General features: G+C 42.8%; 1 protein-coding gene across 18 annotated transcripts in view; it reads right to left on the bottom strand.

Moving 5' to 3' along the window:
* Positions 1-9,450: 9,450 nt before the first annotated feature.
* The window catches only part of kcnma1a (potassium large conductance calcium-activated channel, subfamily M, alpha member 1a), a 139,447-nt gene continuing 131,845 nt past the window's right edge, over positions 9,451-17,052 (bottom strand). For 17 of the 18 annotated variants that reach the window (XM_042065388.1, XM_042065387.1, XM_042065389.1 and 14 more), the window contains 3 exons: positions 16,775-16,996; positions 15,107-15,135; positions 9,451-13,770 (listed from right to left, as the gene is read on the bottom strand). In XM_042065388.1, coding sequence (XP_041921322.1) covers positions 13,619-13,770; positions 15,107-15,135; positions 16,775-16,996 — 403 coding nt within the window. In that variant the 3' untranslated portion in view covers positions 9,451-13,618. The remainder of the gene's footprint in view (positions 13,771-15,106; positions 15,136-16,774; positions 16,997-17,052) is intronic. The other variant, XM_042065392.1, reaches the window with a different exon arrangement.

The following is a 17,052-nucleotide window of genomic DNA, read 5'->3' as shown; positions in this document are numbered from 1 at the left end:
AGAGGAGCTACAGCGGCTGGCACTGAAGCCTTGGCAAGCGTAATAGAAAGCAATTAGATTTTTATTAGAGTTTTCCACTGTGGCCATTACCCTGTGGTATGGATGACATTTCTGTACTTCAAATGAGTGTACTGTACGTTTACATGGCATCACGATCAGCCTCTGCAAATGTGTGCTGTACCGCTTTTGCTTTTGCTTTAAGAAGCCCACACTGGTCTTAGTGGAATGAAGAGTTTTGGAGTTAAAGGAATTTACACTTATATTAACACTTATATTTTTCCTGAAGATTAATGCATATAAAGAAAAATAATCAAATGCAGACAAAATGTATGATGAAAAGTGTAATGAAAAAGCATAATCCTTGTGGCGATGCTTGGAAACGTTTTTGTATGTTTTAGAATCATTGCAGATGTAAAAAACAGTTTTGTCTTCCATCAGTAAAAGGTGCATATTGATGTCCAGGTAGCCTACTATCCCCCCTACTGAGAGAATGAGAAATGACCACTGGGATCCAAAGGGCAAGAACAGGGGCACCTCATGTGTGATCTTTGCTCTTGTGGCTCTATAGTGAGAGTGGACTGTGTGTGGTCAGTCCCTCGACCCCCCCTCCCCCCCCCCACTGGACAGGGGCACTGCACCAAGCGGAGGCGAGGCAGCCGTGTGGTTGTGTGTGTCCCTGGGGATCTGGCTCTCAGTCATCGCATGTCCTCACCCATCAGCCCTCACCCACAAGATGAGTGACAACCGTCAGCATGAATCAGTGATTGACAGCAGCAAGCTGATTGGCCTGGGCAGGGGAGGAGGAGGGCAGAGTCCGAAGCTGAGTGCTGCCCTAGGTTAGCAACTAAGGACATTGCCTCAGTCTGTCCAGTGTGCATATGAATGTGGTAGTGTGTGTGTATGTGTGTGTGTAGTGTGGCGGTCTTATTTCCGCCACGGTTTCAGATGAGTAACATTTGTCACCAAAGGGGAAGATGTTGTAATTAGCTTGTCAGTCTGCTTTAGGCTGAGCTAGCTTTCTCGCCTAAGAAAGATGGACAGACTGCCATCGCACTTGACAGGCAGTCGATAATGTGGCAATTAATGTCATAAATAATTCCACTACCAATTATATCAGAATGGACTCTGGGCCTTAAAAAAAGAATTGTGCTCCCTGATCATTTCCTTGAACAGCAGGTACAACCATCATTTCTCCCTGTAATTATGTCCCTCTTTATATTGTGACACAAAAGGGCCCTTTTCAGCCCACATATATTTTTCAGGCCATGGTAGGGGGAGAGACAAATCTATGGTAATTTATGCTGATAGCTTTAGCTCTCAACCCTATGCACTTCTGATTAGTTTCAATGTATCTTCAAATGTCATGGTCAACTTAGAGCGAAGACCATGAAACTGTGTCATTTGGAAATATAGACATGATTAGGTTAATCAATTAGGGTTGAATCTTAAAGGTTGCCAAAGCTCCACTAACACTGAAACTATTGATTTCTCCATCCCCATTCTCCAGTGTGGGAAAATAGTGTTTCTCATGCATTCCTGTGGCTCAAGCCAGGCTTAGCATGCACGCAGCCCGTGCTGTAAATATAACACGATGATTACCGCAGTCACGCAGACAATGCAGCAAAGCCTTTGGCCTGCACACAGGGCGCGTGCGTAGACTTTCACAATATCAGTCATTTATACTTACACCATTTGAACTATTTATGGTCATGCTTTAATGCCTGCTGCATTGAAATGCATTTACTTCAACAATACTCTCTGTATGTGTTAAGTTCAAAATACTTATTTGTAACACATAGTTTTTCACTTAAATTGAAATACTTGTGTAGTTGTAATCATAGTATCTCTAACAGCTAAATGATGATCTGGCTGAAATAGAGCTCCTCTACGGCCCATGCTCTGGTACCTCTCACCCCGGTAGTAACGGCAGCTTATTTTCCCGCTGTTAGTTTATGATTATTAATAGCGTGTGCCAGAGCAATTTGATGGGACTCTAGGTGTCATAAACGGTCCTATACTTCCAATGTCATTACAGTGTCTCGGAAATGGACGACCAGATAAAAGCAGCTCATCCAATGCAAAGCATCAGTAATGTTGTGTAAAACACTGTTAAACACGTCATATGTATCTGCTGCGGCCGAGGCCTCCGTGGCAGCTGTAATATAGCGTGGAGGTGAAGGCCCTGACGGCTCAAGGTCATGTCAGTTTCTGCTACATAATGCATGAATTCCTCTTGCTCTTCCCAGCTCCAATCATGTGCCGGCCAACCTTGGGATGAACATTTTACTAAGTAAATCAGCGAGCTTGCTGGCATTTCTATTAAGCTCCAATGTGCCACTGACAGACCAAATGAATAATGCTAAATTATGGCACGCGGCCGTAAATCAGAGTTTACGACTGGAGGTGAGGAGCGACTTATCTGGGCCTAGCAGTCAGCCGGTCAGTGCTTATTTGTCTCCTTACTGTATAAAACAGAATATTTGGAAAGTGTTATTATGGCCATAAAGCATTGGATGTTATTCCCATTGGGCTCCTACAGCACTGCTCAAGTCATTCTGATGCTGCTTATGGCCTCTACATGGGCTTTATTTGGAATGAGCATCTACTGTACACTGGACTAGCTTGGTACATGTTTGACTTTACCAGGTCCCTAAATCAGCTCACTGCATCTGATGTCTGTTTACAGGGATGTAAAGCATGTGCATCTGGCCCTGAATAGTAGTTGAGTATTCAGATTGGGAGATTGGATGGAAATGTAGTGAATGTATGTCAAGCGACTGATCCAGAAACACAGACATGCTTTGTCTGATCCATCTGATGACGTGAAGGTGACGGATAATTGTGATCTTTTGTATTTGTCTTTTCTTTTCTGTGACATGGTGTGCTTGCAGCTCATGCTCATGTGGCTGAATGTGCATGTGCACTCACCCGATGTCCTCCCACAGATCTGTGCGCTGCATGGGCTGGGCCTAAAGCCTTCATCTGCCATGCTTGACTTCACAACAGGAAGACACTGGACCAGAAGACAATGGTGGAAAGATTGGCATTTACTCACATTTGCGAAGTGACTTTGGCATAGCCACTAAACATCACAAATGTGCCCTATGGAGGTGTAATCTACCAAACGCTGCACTCTCCATCACACATGGCCTGGCCTTTCTGGCATCTGCAGCATGTAACTTGGAAACAGGTCGGTTTTTCTACCATAAAGCTCCCAGATCCCTTTATTTCTATACGGTCGCTGTATTGAGGTTAAGAGTTTCTCACATAGATATCTGTAGTCTTTAACTAAGATGTTCCACATGTTGTGGGGAGCGTCTGCTAACGGTGACCCTGATTGGAGGGTGAGATGGGTTGTCATGTGGCTTCATCTCGGGGCTGTGGTATTTACCATGACCCTGTGTGGTCGGATCTGCCGGATTTGCTCAGGGCAGCGCTCCAAATGGGGAGGGCCTGGCCTTGCCTCATGACACTGACATATCTCGAAGCATCTCCAAGCTGACACACAGCAGCAGCTAATGGCGTAGAAAAGGTGTGTGTGTCTGTGTCTGTCTGTGTGTGTGTGTGTGTGCATGTGTGTGTCAGTGTGTGTGTCTGTGTGCGTCCGTGCGTGCGAGTCTGCCTGTGTGTGTGTGTGTGTGGGGGGGGGGGGGATCTTTCGCACTGCCACCTTTAAGAATGCACAGATCGTTGAGACTGTCCCGAATGATCCCCAAGAGAAGATGCTTTACCCCAGAAATGAAGTCCTTGAATCACAAACGCGGTGAAGATGAATAGCTTTCTACAGCTTTCTCTGCCCATGCATTCATAGCCATAATTCTGATGGTCATGATAGACCTTTTTAATCTCTCTCTCTCTCTCTCTCTCTCTCTCTCTCTCTCTCTCTCTCTCTCTCTCTGTTATTTTCTTTCTTCCTGTCTCTACTTGACAACACTGTCTGATACCGTATTAACTTTTCATCTCTCCTTCCGTAATGTCTGCAATGACAATTTGGGTGTTTGTAAGTGTGTGAAATGCAAGGGGATGGTGTAGTGTGAGGGAGATATTAGGGATCCCCTCCATGTCACATTAGTGCTGAAAATTGTGTTTTGTCAGCATGGTTATTATTAATGAGGAAGAACAGCACATCAAGAGAACACACACGTCTCACACTGCTCCTCTACAAATTGCCTTTTCTGTTTCAATAAAGCACGCTCTGAGACAAAATTATATTATGCCCAGGAGAATTTCTGTTTTTTGCCTTGAATGAGGACAGCGAAGCTACTGTGTGTGGTGTGGTGATTGACCACTGACAACAAAAGGTTTTCTCTGAGGACAGGCAATTTTCTGTGCCTTTAAATTAGTCATGATTTTGCTAGAGGAAACACAGCAAGGGCATTTTCATTGTCGCTCACAGTATAAATGTTTGTGTATATAAAATGTAAAGTACAATGGAAATATATGAAATGCATGTATTCTTTCTCATTTTAACAGACTAGTTTTAACTGGATTGTTATATGGCTGCGTTATAATTTGATAACTTGAGCAGAAGCTGGTGTTTGCTGTTAAGCTTGACACAGACAGAAGCTGTCGATATACTGCTCGCAGCAGAATCTCTTCTCACCATCTCCTGTTGTCTCGGAGTTTGGAGTGGATAAACTTTCTCCATGAACTGTAACATTTGGGTATTACTGGTTCTGTGGGCTGATAATCCTAACAAAACCATGTTTAAAACATATTGATTGGAGGAGTGAGAATAGAAAATCCCTACAGCTAAAAGTGCGAGAGAGGTGATTGCAGCTCAGTAAAGACAGATGCCTCTCTCTCTTCTTCCCCTGAGCACATTCTTATGAAAGACTATATATATATAGCTATAATACATATAACTATTTTTACATAGAACAGGCCTACTATTTATCCACACAGGCAAAATGTATGTTATTGTTTTTTACTAAACAAAACTTAAGCAGATGCAAGAGTAAAAAGTCCTGTTTCACACAAAAGGAAAGACATTTCTGTGTTGTGCATTCTTTGTTCTCAAACACTATGATCAGTTTCCTCTATTTTCTCCCCTCGTTAGAAGAGCAGAATCTCCACTGGCGAATTTATAAGTGGTCTGTTAATGCTCCTCAATTAAGAGGCTTCCCAGTGGAAGAGCCTGACGCTGGGCTGTTGTAGCCCTTTGATAACATAGATTTTGTCTCCATTACATGGACCACCAGCAGGGCTCTGGCTTAACATTGCAGCTGGCAGCTGAGCACGGAGGGAAGAGCTCCCTCTGACAGAATGGATCAGTCAGTCAGCTGGAGGCCACTTACCCAGAGCTCCTCCACCAGGCACCAGGCAACGCTCGATTGTGTTGTGCTACAACAGGGGATTAATTGTTTATCTCACTACCGTTTGCATGGGTGGGTCTGGGATGGAAGCTATTCTCTGAACCCCTGATACACTTTATAATATATCATTGTATTATTTGAAGAGTATACACAGACAACCATATATATATATATATAGGACAACACATTGCACAGGATGCCAGGGGCAAAGAGAAACAATAGCAAGCACCTAGAACCCTTCTGCTGATCAATGTCTATTCTGTTAATCACCTCATGTGAAGATCACCTGCTCACTCCAATTCAATTCAGCCTCAGATGATGCTACAAGGTCACAGTTTCTACCTTTCTCACTCGCTCTGTCTCTCTCTCTCTCTCCCCCCCCCCCCTGTCCCTGTCTCTGTCTGTCTGTGAGAGTGCGATTGAGTTGTCATGTACTTCTAATAGGCAGCACAGAGAATCATTAGGCCCCCTCAGCTCCCCTGACTGATGGGCATTTCACTCCAATCATGGGAGCGCTGCCTCCGCAGCCGCCCTGGCACTATTGACATGGTGTCAGTGCTGAGAGGAGATGGCTTAATCAGGCGGGACACTCTGACCATTGATTTGACAAGCGGCCGTAATGACCTTCTTGTTTTCGTAAAGGATCTCTGTTTATTCGCAGCACCCAGTATGCCGCATCGTCATGGTAACTATTATCATGCCTGAGGGGCTGGGTGAGGACCCTGTCATAGGGGGATAGGGGACTGTCTCTGTGTGTGTGTGTGTGTGTGTGTGTGTGTGTGAAGTGAGGTCGACACACAAGTATACATGATGTCTGTGTCCTTGTTGTCTTGTCATCATGAGCAGACGAGCTTACCTTGAAAAAAGACTCATCTTTTAGGATTTCTTTTTTTCTTGGTATGTGAGAGGAGAGGGAATCAGTTTTCTTTGCTGTCAGAATAAGCATGTTTACACCCCTGTTATTTCATCTGGGTCAGACAAACTTGCTGAAATTAATTTGAGCTCATGTCAAATTGATAACAAATCCTGCTTGTAATTGCCATTCATTGATCGCATGGGGTTCAATAGTTGAAAGTTCTCTGTTTCATTTACCTTGCTGACAATCCACACGGAAAATTGTTTTTGATTTGTGCAACCTATTGATGTGGCAAATGGTGCATAACGACTACACAAATAAGCTTTTCTTTAGTCACACATGACAGGAGTCTCAGCACCTTTCTAAAAGCAGCGTTGCCAATAGTGTCATGCCAAGCCCTTTCTTATGCAGTTCTTCAGATTTTCCTCAGGTAAAGTATTAGCATGCAAGTAAATTTCCCAGGTGTGTTTAAACATGAGTACCTGCTCCATGTTGTTCAGAGAATGGGTCTGGCTGGTTACTGCATGGCATCTCTCCCGCAGGCTTTAGCGGGGGTTTATTTGTGGAGCGGGCGGTTAGGCTTGGGAGCTGTGAGGCGCGATGGTGTAATCAGCCCAGCCTCTGGCCTCCCACCGCCCCGCCCCACCCCGCCCCGCCCCGCACGCCGCCTGTCACCCAGTAAATATTATTGGCATCCTGACAGTCTGCAGCCATGAGTGGCTGTGTAAAATCATTAATAAGCCGCATGATGGGGCCCACGGCGGCCCAAGGTGAGAGTGTGCAGCGCTGGTTTCATCTACAATTATCCAAAGGACAGACTCGAGGGTCCATTGTGAGATGATTTGCAGGGCTGAGGGCTGAAGGGCCGGCTTTGTTGAGGTGATGGCAGGAAAAGCTCCACTGCACCAAGCCTCACAGAAGATGTCACCACATGGACACAGATAATGGCTTTCCATTGTCATTGGGAAGGTTAGCGAGCCTAGTGTACCATCATGTTTTAGAATTACTGTGCTGTCTCTGATAAAATGACTCCAATATGACCTATGGTGGCGATATTATTGTATTTTATCAGTTGATGAATAAATGTGTAAATGATCAAATCCACCATCCACCTACATTTAATAGTGGTGGGAGGCTGGATTTTACTGGATATACACACTATAATAAACCACTGGTGGTACTGACTGGGAGTACCATTGAGTTTAACCCCTGAATGTAAAATTAAAACTGTTGTGATAATCTGTCTTCATCAACTACAGTATAAAACAGCAGACACAAAAGGCATCTTATTTTTTTCTTAAATTGGGAACATATTTCAAGTCTATATTTTAAGAAATGACAGAGCATGCAATTCACAAACTTGGCCAAAACCAGATTCTTACAGTGTGTTTGAGAAAATCTGTATGTTTTGATCTCACTGAAAGAATGGGTCTTGCATCGTTTCTTTTGGTAAACATGCTGCCAAGTTAAATGGCTGATCAATCAATTTCAGCAGGATCGATCTGAGAGCGTTCTGCCTGCATGCGCACACCAGAAGCCACTTTATTGTAAATCAATCATTTTGAAAACATCTCACAAAGGGGCCAGGCCCTACTAACAAGCCATCAATTTCAGCTGCCCCATGTGCCACCATTACCAGGCCCCCAATCAGCACAGCAGCCAACATCTGCTCCATTTCCACGCCTGGCCTGTGCCTCACTGGCTGCTATGCGCACAGGGCTCCAGTACTCTCCATTCAGAGCAAGTGTAACATTACAGACAGCGATCCTCACATTTCACAGCCCGGCTATGTTTACTTTGCATACTTCAAAAAGATGGGATCGGTTTTGTAAGAACATTAGAATGTAATTTACCATCCAATTATGAAAAGCTTTTAAAGGCACCCGTAACAGTTTTTTGACCTTAAAGGTACACTAGGTTTGGGTATTTCTGGCAACTGTAGAGCTCCCTCTAGAGATGCAATATATTTATATTTTACTCTGCCGTTGTATATAGCAAACTTTTGTGACTTATCCCCCCTGTGCACAATGAAAATGTTTTTGTTATAGAGGTGAAGGACTAACAACAGGCAAAAACTATCTCCAAAGAGCTATATCTACTGACAAGGTAATGTTTCACGATTCTACGAGATTTGGCAGGCCACTGTTCTTGGAAGTTGCATTGCTGGTTTTCTCGGTAGCGACTTGTTATGTCTATGCTGTATCGCTATGCTAGGTGAACGATTCGCCTATTACAAGTTTGTTTACCTTTGAAAAGGTACAAGTATAAGTATATATACTCTTTTGATCCCGTGAGGGAAATTTGGTCTCTGCATTTATCCCAATACGTGAATTAGTGAAACACACTCAGCACACAGTGTACACACAGTGAGGTGAAGCACACACTAATCCCGGCGCAGTGAGCTGCCTGCAACAACAGCGGCGCTCAGGGAGCAGTGAGGGGTTAGGTGCCTTGCTCAAGGGCACTTCAGCCGCAGCCTACTGGTCGGGGTTCGAACCGGCAACCTTCCGGTTACAAGTCCGAAGCGCTAACCAGTAGGCCACGGCTGCCCCTCAATGCTCTTAATATCACCTCAAGGTTATATTAAGGTGAAAATCTTGCATTGTGTGACTTTAACATAACATTTCCAAAATCATTGTGATGGCACATAACCTCATAACATGACGAGTGGCACTGCTGCCATTGTGGCCCTCTGTAACCTCGGCATATTTAGTTTGTTTATTGTTGCGCTTCTCAACCCCGAGAGCAAATCTTGTTAAGGGGTGTTTTTAATCTGATCACATGAAAATACTCCCAAGGACACAAACTAATATAGTGATGTTTATACCTTTCAAAGATTTAATGAAATCTACTTAAAACAAGAGTGCTTAAAACATTCACGTTGAGTCTTACTTATGGTCCAAATGTGTGGTGTACATCATGTTTACATCATTGCATTATTATTACTGGCATTGAATAATTCCGACTATCTGGTGTCTTGCTGTAGTATGTCATAAAGATATTGATATAGACCCTTTCAACAAGGTAAACAAAAACAATGCTTGAACATTCTATTTGGTTCCCAATCTACTTCCTCTGCATTAAGATAACATATGGATTGTTAAAACGGAAGTCTTGTGGGGCCAACTATGATGCTGATAATGGAACTCTCTTGAAAGGGTCCATAAATAAGCTGTTTCATTGAGAACATTCTAAATAGCAGACCGACAGCTGACTAGCCTTAGCCTTTGACTTCATCTAACACTGAAAATAGCAAAGAAGAGAACAGTGGCACAGACGTTAGAACACAAATACATCCATTTTAATCTGAGAAAATACAAAAAGAAACCATGTACAATTTATGTACAACTTTTTGTACAAGACAGTATATTTATCAGCAGGTTATTTTTTTTGACAGAGTCAGGTAGATCAACTCAGCACCATCATGTTCTCTATTTTCCCGTTAGCTCAAAACTCAAACCCATCCCTTTCCTGCCACTGCCACCGCCACTCTGTGATGAGGATGTGCCAGAGGTTTGGAACTGCTCAGAGAATGAATGTCCTGAATTTACTTGTAACAGAAAAAAGAAGTTACTTTTACTCAACATGTAATAGCCAGATGCAAATTTACCTTAAGACTTAAAACCCCCCAACATTATATTATATTTTTTTTATTATTATTTATATTACAATTTCCACCAAGTTAGTGTGTTCATCTTTTACAGCAGAGGAAGTGACAGATATGCAACATGACAAAAATATGAAATATATTCCTCTTCACTCTGGATATGCTTTGTTGGAGAGTAGATGCAATCGTTAAGCAAATGGACGGGCGAATATACTGTACAAAAAAAAAAAAAAAGCTCAGTTCAGTGTTCAGTGCTCAGCCTGCATGATCCAGCCATTTTGCAAGAAATTACCTACATTTGGAGTGACAGTAATCCTCCTGCATTTTTAAATCTAGAGTGTGAATGCCACTTTTCGCGTCTGTGGGTCTGGTGGACTCCTTCTTTGGCCTAACTGCACTGCCTGGCTCTCCACTGGCACAGAGGCACTGAGGGCTTGGATGTTCTCTGTGCCAGTTCTGCATGCTCACACGCCACTACTGCGCTTCAGCTGCAAACGGCTGGACCATGCTGACCTCTGAGCACTTCCCATGGCACTTCAGACATCGGATGGTTTTGTGAAAATACAAATTTGTGTCATGTCACCTCCATTTTGAAGAGCCATTAGGGAAAAAGGGGGTCTGGGTTTATGGTTCTCTAACACAATCTGGGAGCTGGGGGAGGGGAGGCGGGGTTAAAAATCATTTCAAAGGTGTGTCACCAAAAGTATTTGCCTGCTTTGCATTCAACATAAACATATTGTTTTAAATTTGAGGATCTTATTTTTTTTTTTTATCTGTAAACAAATTATAAGCTTGTGTAACAGTTTGAAAACAAACAATGAACATTGTGATGGTAACAAAGTGACAAAATGGAATGTAAACCCAGATATAAAAGTTCACAAGAACATTAAAATTAAGAATGTTCTCCCAGATATGCTGAAACTGGTGCTACCCTATTTATTTATTTATTTGACACCACTGATTCTGATCATACATCTGACAGTATGACAGCCTGGTTCATATCTCTCTCACTTTATCCTAATGAAGCATGTTGGGTGTTTACAGTGAAAGGATGCTCCATAAGAACCGATAATATGATAAGATAAATGTGTAGTTTTACTCCAATGTATAATGAATATGTCAATTTGTATAATGCCTTAATTCTTAATGGGTTTTTTTTTGCCTAGCAAGTATGTCATCGGCAAATCCAATTATACTCACATTACTCACATTATTCGATAAGAAATCTACTTGCTACAAAGTGTAACACCAATGTAATCACAATTCAAATATTCACTTCAGGACAAAGTCTGGCGAGCTCCAGCAGCGACATGCTGTACCACACAGACACACAATAAAGCTGAGATCATTTCGCTTCAGACAAAAAGAATGGTCTAGAATGGGCAGAATTTACATTTAGACACCAGATTTAGACACCATGTATATTTTTTTTCTCCTCAAAATAATTTGAACTATAGTGACGCATTTTTTTTTTGTCTACAATCTTATGGCTATTAATTCACTGTTTATGACTCATAGGTGAATCTCTCACACCATTATGAAACACAGTTGTTCCAGAGAATTACAGTATATGCATATGCACATGACGATATTTCAGCAAGTCCTTCCATGTCCCCAGGCCTAATTTAGGCCAAACATCATCTATAAAGCACTTCCACTCCACCCTTACAGCAGAGAAAGTGTAGAGGTGGGCCTGACAGCAATCCCCCACTGTCCTCATGCACCACCCTAGTCCGTGCCTGCCTGTATAGTATTAACAAGGTTTCAAACGTGGAATATCACTATTGTTAACATAAAAGTAACTGTCATTCATTAGTATGTCCATCCCAGTTTGCCCAGGCAAATGAGATGTATTTTACAGTTTCATATCATTATTAGTCATAGAGCTTTAGAGATCCCTCAAAGCAACCCAGGTGGGTTTTAAAACAACACTGAAAGGAGACCAGGCGACGACTCAGACCAGGTGACGGCTCAGACTGGAGGCTTTCAGCTGGTTCCAGGTGTGTCTGATACGGACTTCAAGTCCATTTCAAAGCAGTGTGGTTTGTCTGTGCACCCTATCCAGGGCTAAGATGTGTAACTGTATCGATATGTCATGATCTGGTGCAGCTGTATTCAAGAAAAATGCTAAATTTAGAAATAAAGTTCTCTGATGTGTATAAAAATAAGTACAAAATGGTTATGCTCATATGGATACAAAATAAGTATGTACGTATGTATAAATCTGCCAGAAGACTTGAAACAACGTTCAAATTTCTGAGAATCCTCTTTTAACAGTACGAGCATCACATCATCAAGGCTTCATGACGGCTCAGGTTCAGCTCTTAATGACTTGTGTTAGGCTTGTGTGCAAGCATAAGGACATGAGTGGCATGTCCCTCCTCAGTATCCATAGTGTTGACCACCTGTGATTGAGCCCATTCTCATATTTGCCCAGAGGTGGTTATATTGGCATGAGGGTTGGTCAGGGAGAACATCCAAGCTCTTTGCTGCCTCCCTGCCAACCCTGTGCCAGGCAGTGCCTACAGCCAAAGGAGGACCCATTGATACCCACTTCACGCGATATGTGGCATTCTCTCTTCAGTCCAATTCATTCCTCTTACATTTAGTATGTTTTCTGAGACATACTGATTCCTCTTCATTTGGGCCTAGTTTTGGACTACAGAGCTCAATCACAAGTGGGACACAACTATGTAGCAAAGCCAACAGTGCGTTCTCATGTTTCTGTTCTGTCCCTACACCAGCATGGCTGACCTGTCTCTGTTCAGCTGAACACGTCATGAGCCTTTAGCCCAACCGCACGCCACACTGTAGGCTTCCACACAGATACAGGCAATGGAAAGACATCAACAGAATTAGTGCAGTAATGCAGAACATATTGCCAAATATGGATATACCTATGTTTAGAGACAACCCACTCCTCATTGCACATGTACATTGGAGTGCATGAGTGCCTGGACTGTCTATCAGGGTGAAGATGGCTTTTGCGCGTTCACCCTCTATATGTCCAGGCTGAGTCGTGCAGTTCCACTGAACTGTCACGCTAATGGCCCCAGCACACACCATGCAGTACAAAGCTGGGTCAGACACAGCATCAGCCCCATGAGATAAGACAGCAGCAGATGCACAAGCTGTCAGGGGGAAGTGTCAGAGGGAGACTCTCCTTTAGCAGTGCCAGAGCAATCCTCCGCGTTACCACCTCTCTAGCAAAGCTCACTGTGCCCCTCCACTTCTGTAAATTCAAATGAAGTTGACACTTAGTATTTTTTTTTCTCCCATGATATAGATGGCTTGGGTAACGCTTTGATGTTTCAAGTCATTCATAAAACAACTTGATCGCTATTAGTGCAAATACAACAGAAGGAGACATGGGACATGTAACCAAAAAAAAAAAGAACTGCGTTGGCCAATTGAAAGCTTGTCAGGAGATGTCTGGGGCGATGGATGAGTGTTACCGACATGGCAGTCATCCCCTACAACGCTGCAGTCGTAGAGTCTGGTCACACACACTACATGGTGAACTATTGCAAAAGAATAGCAGGAAAGACTTTTTTTGAACTCTCAAAGTAAATTCAAAAAGTGCTAGGGGGCTGTACAATCCTTACTTGATTGTCAATTATATACATCTCTTATGTATACATTTATAAACAAAATAATTTCCCAAAAAGCATGGAAGTAACGTTAAAGGTATACACATAGGAGGTCCCTTCCAGTTGTCCTCAATTAAGAAGAACTGTGACAGAAGCATTGCAACACCACTCGTCGCCACCATAGTTGCCTCTCAGCTTGAACAAAAAAAGTATGTCCACCTCCCCCACGCACTGTCAGGGGCTCTGGAACTCAGCATTCGTCTTCAACTTCTCTGATTGGTGGGATCAGGCTGCTAGTGGATTTGTACTGATTGACTTGATTGGCCATGTGAGTGCTCATAGGCTTGATCTGAATGTTCCTTGGGTAGGCATGTTCTGGTTCATCTGTAAACCTTTTCTTTTCTGCAGGGGGGGGGGGGGGGTGGGGGGGGGGAGCCGCCGGCAGGCAGGCGAGGAGAACACAGAGCAGAGAGGACAAGAGAGCACAAAGTTAGAACCCACACGCCCAGGCTGACCAAAGGTCACATGACCAGTTTTGACCAATAACAGACACCTTCAAAAAATACCTTTGTTTACATATAGAGGATTTTAAAAAAAGCTCATCAGTCTCATCAGACTCACAGTTCCCCTTTATGTAATATCAGATATGTGTGGTTAATGACCTAGTAGGTTTTGTCTTTGGAAGAGGGAATGGCAACATGGGGGGGTTGGGGGGGGGGGGGGGGCTGGAACCATATGGCGCAGGTGTTTTCTCGCAGCACTGTCCACAGTTTGATTTCTAATGTCGTTTCCCTCACACTGGAACATGTAATTTGAACTTGAGATGTGGCGCACACCTCGGCGTGTCAGGCAGCCGCTGACTGCAGGGCTGCGTGTCACAGTGCAGGCGTTTGATGTGCGCGAGCCGCTGCCTGGGGTGGTGTGAGGTGTCAGTCGCCACCCCCCGCTCCCCTGAGTTCAGCCGCGGTACTGCTGCTGATGGATCACACCCAGGGCTTAAGGAGGGGGATTTGGAGAAGGCCCTCCAAACTCGGCAATTTAGAATCTCACGCTTGGCCTTCTTTTTTTTTTATTTAGAGATTGCTAGCGAGAGGGTGATTTTCCCCCTCTAACTCATCCACTTTTGGTTGGGGGTGGAAGTGACAGGCTTCATATTTTACTACTTGAGCTTCATGTTGGCAGAAAATTCTGGCATTCTATATGAACATGAATTGTTAGGACTTTCAAGGATATGACCTCATTATCCTATACTAATATAAATGTGACAGAATATTCACAGCATTTGAATATAAATGAACTCTTAACATATAAATGTTAAATATTTAATATAAATGAACTTTTCATAGGATAGCATAACAAACACACAGACCTCTCACACAATGCAATTTTCCTTATACCTTAAATAAAACAGGGGAAATGAAGCCAAAAAGAGAGCCGTCTTCATAGACAGCATGAATATCATATGAACTGATAGAGGGGTTGAGGAGGAACTAAAGAGAGGAAACATGGTCATCCACATGCAATGCTGGGGTGATCCTGGGCATGACAAGAGGGCAGCAGGAGAGGCAGCCATTTTGCTTTCCATGTGAAAGCAAAAATTAAAGAGGCATGATTTAGTTTTCTAAAGAAAAATAAAAGGTTTTCCCTTCATAACAGTGCTCCACAAAGGACAAAGTTATGCTTTAAAAGTAAACCCCACAACAGGTGCGGTGTCATGCAGAATCATTAACTTGCATACCTTGGCCCATTCTATTCATCCTTGTTGCACTTCAGAAAAAAAAGTGAGCTACATAAGTTTTAAGGCAAACGACATCTCCAAAACACAATCACTGAAATGACCAATGTATTTCTATATGTGATAAAATGTGGATTATTACTACACAGAAGTACTATAGAAAACTATACTCTATGATTACAAATACTATGTATCAGAAAGCCTTTAGCAAGAAGAGTAAGACACCACTTGCCTATCATTACACGTCTGATAAATTATTAACCTGTTTCTGCATAACTGAAAGTGACATTTATGAGTAAGACAAATTATGCAGTAATATTATTTTATGGCCTGGCTGCATGTACATGTTTAGAATTTAAAAATATACTAAATAATCAGCTGTTTCTCTTTTGTCTTTAAAAGACCTCATATTCCTAAAAACCTCTACAGTTTTCACTGTAGAATCATTCCAATTCAACTCAATTCAAATCCAATGTTTTATATTGGCAATAATAGTGAGCATTGTCTGAAGGCACTTTGTGGGAAGGCCTGAATCCAAAAGCCTAAAGGTTACAGGTATATTGTGCATGAAAACAAACATTTCATGCAGAAAAACTTATTTTTCCTATAGGCTACTGTAAACAACTTCTACAGATATTCTAAAGAGCATTTAAAATCCATATCACTGTTTGGGTTAAAATGTCTTTTTGGCAAACTAGCAGTATTGTGAAAGGAATGCTAAGATTACTGTACTGTAGGCTATTTACTATACTATATGTTTTGTTAGAAAAGTAAAACAGAACTAAAATTAAGCAGTGTAATTGATAAAAACATGAACATGCAAACTTCTGCAAACGCACACAAGACTAAACAGATGTGGATGAATGAACACAGAAGCGGATGTCCGGTGATGATTGGGCTACATATTTACACCTGCAGTCACGTCAGTTCTGCTCAGGTTGGTGGACATACAGTACTGTATTAACTTGTATTCAAGACAATAATCTGAGAGATTAAATATCAAATACACTAACATATATACACAGCATATTTGTATATAACTAATATACAAATATTAGTATGTTAGACACAAACACAAAGGATATACACCCTCAGTGACAGTCACAGAAACACAAATTCTTGTACAAGCAAAATTTTTTTGTTTGGTTTTCCAATTCTCTGTGTCATATTTGGCATGTCTCTTAACATGTATATCCAACAATGAAAGAGTTATCTGACCTACATACAGTATGTGTAGGTGCTTGTACAGCTGTCTGTATGAGAGCATAGGGCTGTGACACCTAAACAAAATGTGCAATAGAAAGCTGACAGGAATCAGTGTGGGTGTGCTTAGCAATGGCTGTTATGTTAGATGTCACATCAGAGCATCAGGGGATGCATGCAGATGACACTAGGTGCAAACGCACGACCCAAGACAACAACTCCAAGCACAAAAAACAACATGTTACTCAGGACACTTCTGTTGAACAGAAGTTAGACACAGATTACATTCAAATACACACAGACCTGGGATGGACACACCCACAGTCACAAACACATACACCCCCACAACTACACGCACGCACGCACGCACACACACCCACACACACACACACACACACACACACACACGCACACACTCTGAGTCACCAGCTTGACAACACAACACAGTGGTGCCTGGTGGGCTCTTACTTCTGCTTGTCGCGGGCCTCGCGGGCCTTGCTGCGACTCTGGCGGTTGGCGGTGGGGATGGAGTGGACGGAGGAGCTCTTCTTGCTGGAGGAATGGGAGGAGTGGGAGGAGTGGGAGAGGCTGGTCCGGGACTGGCCCGCGTTGTGGTCAAACTGCATCAGGCAGAAGATCAGGTCTGATGGCACCAGCTCAAACTCATAGGGCGGGTTTGTGATGACGTACCTGACAACCCAGAAATGCAGGGAGAATGAATGTTTCATGGTCCTCTGATTTAGACT

Source organism: Alosa sapidissima, chromosome 16, assembly GCF_018492685.1.
Source record: "Alosa sapidissima isolate fAloSap1 chromosome 16, fAloSap1.pri, whole genome shotgun sequence".
NCBI lineage: Eukaryota > Metazoa > Chordata > Actinopteri > Clupeiformes > Clupeidae > Alosa > Alosa sapidissima.
Note: the sequence above shows the minus strand (reverse complement) of the source record. Positions and strands in the feature narration are given on the sequence as shown.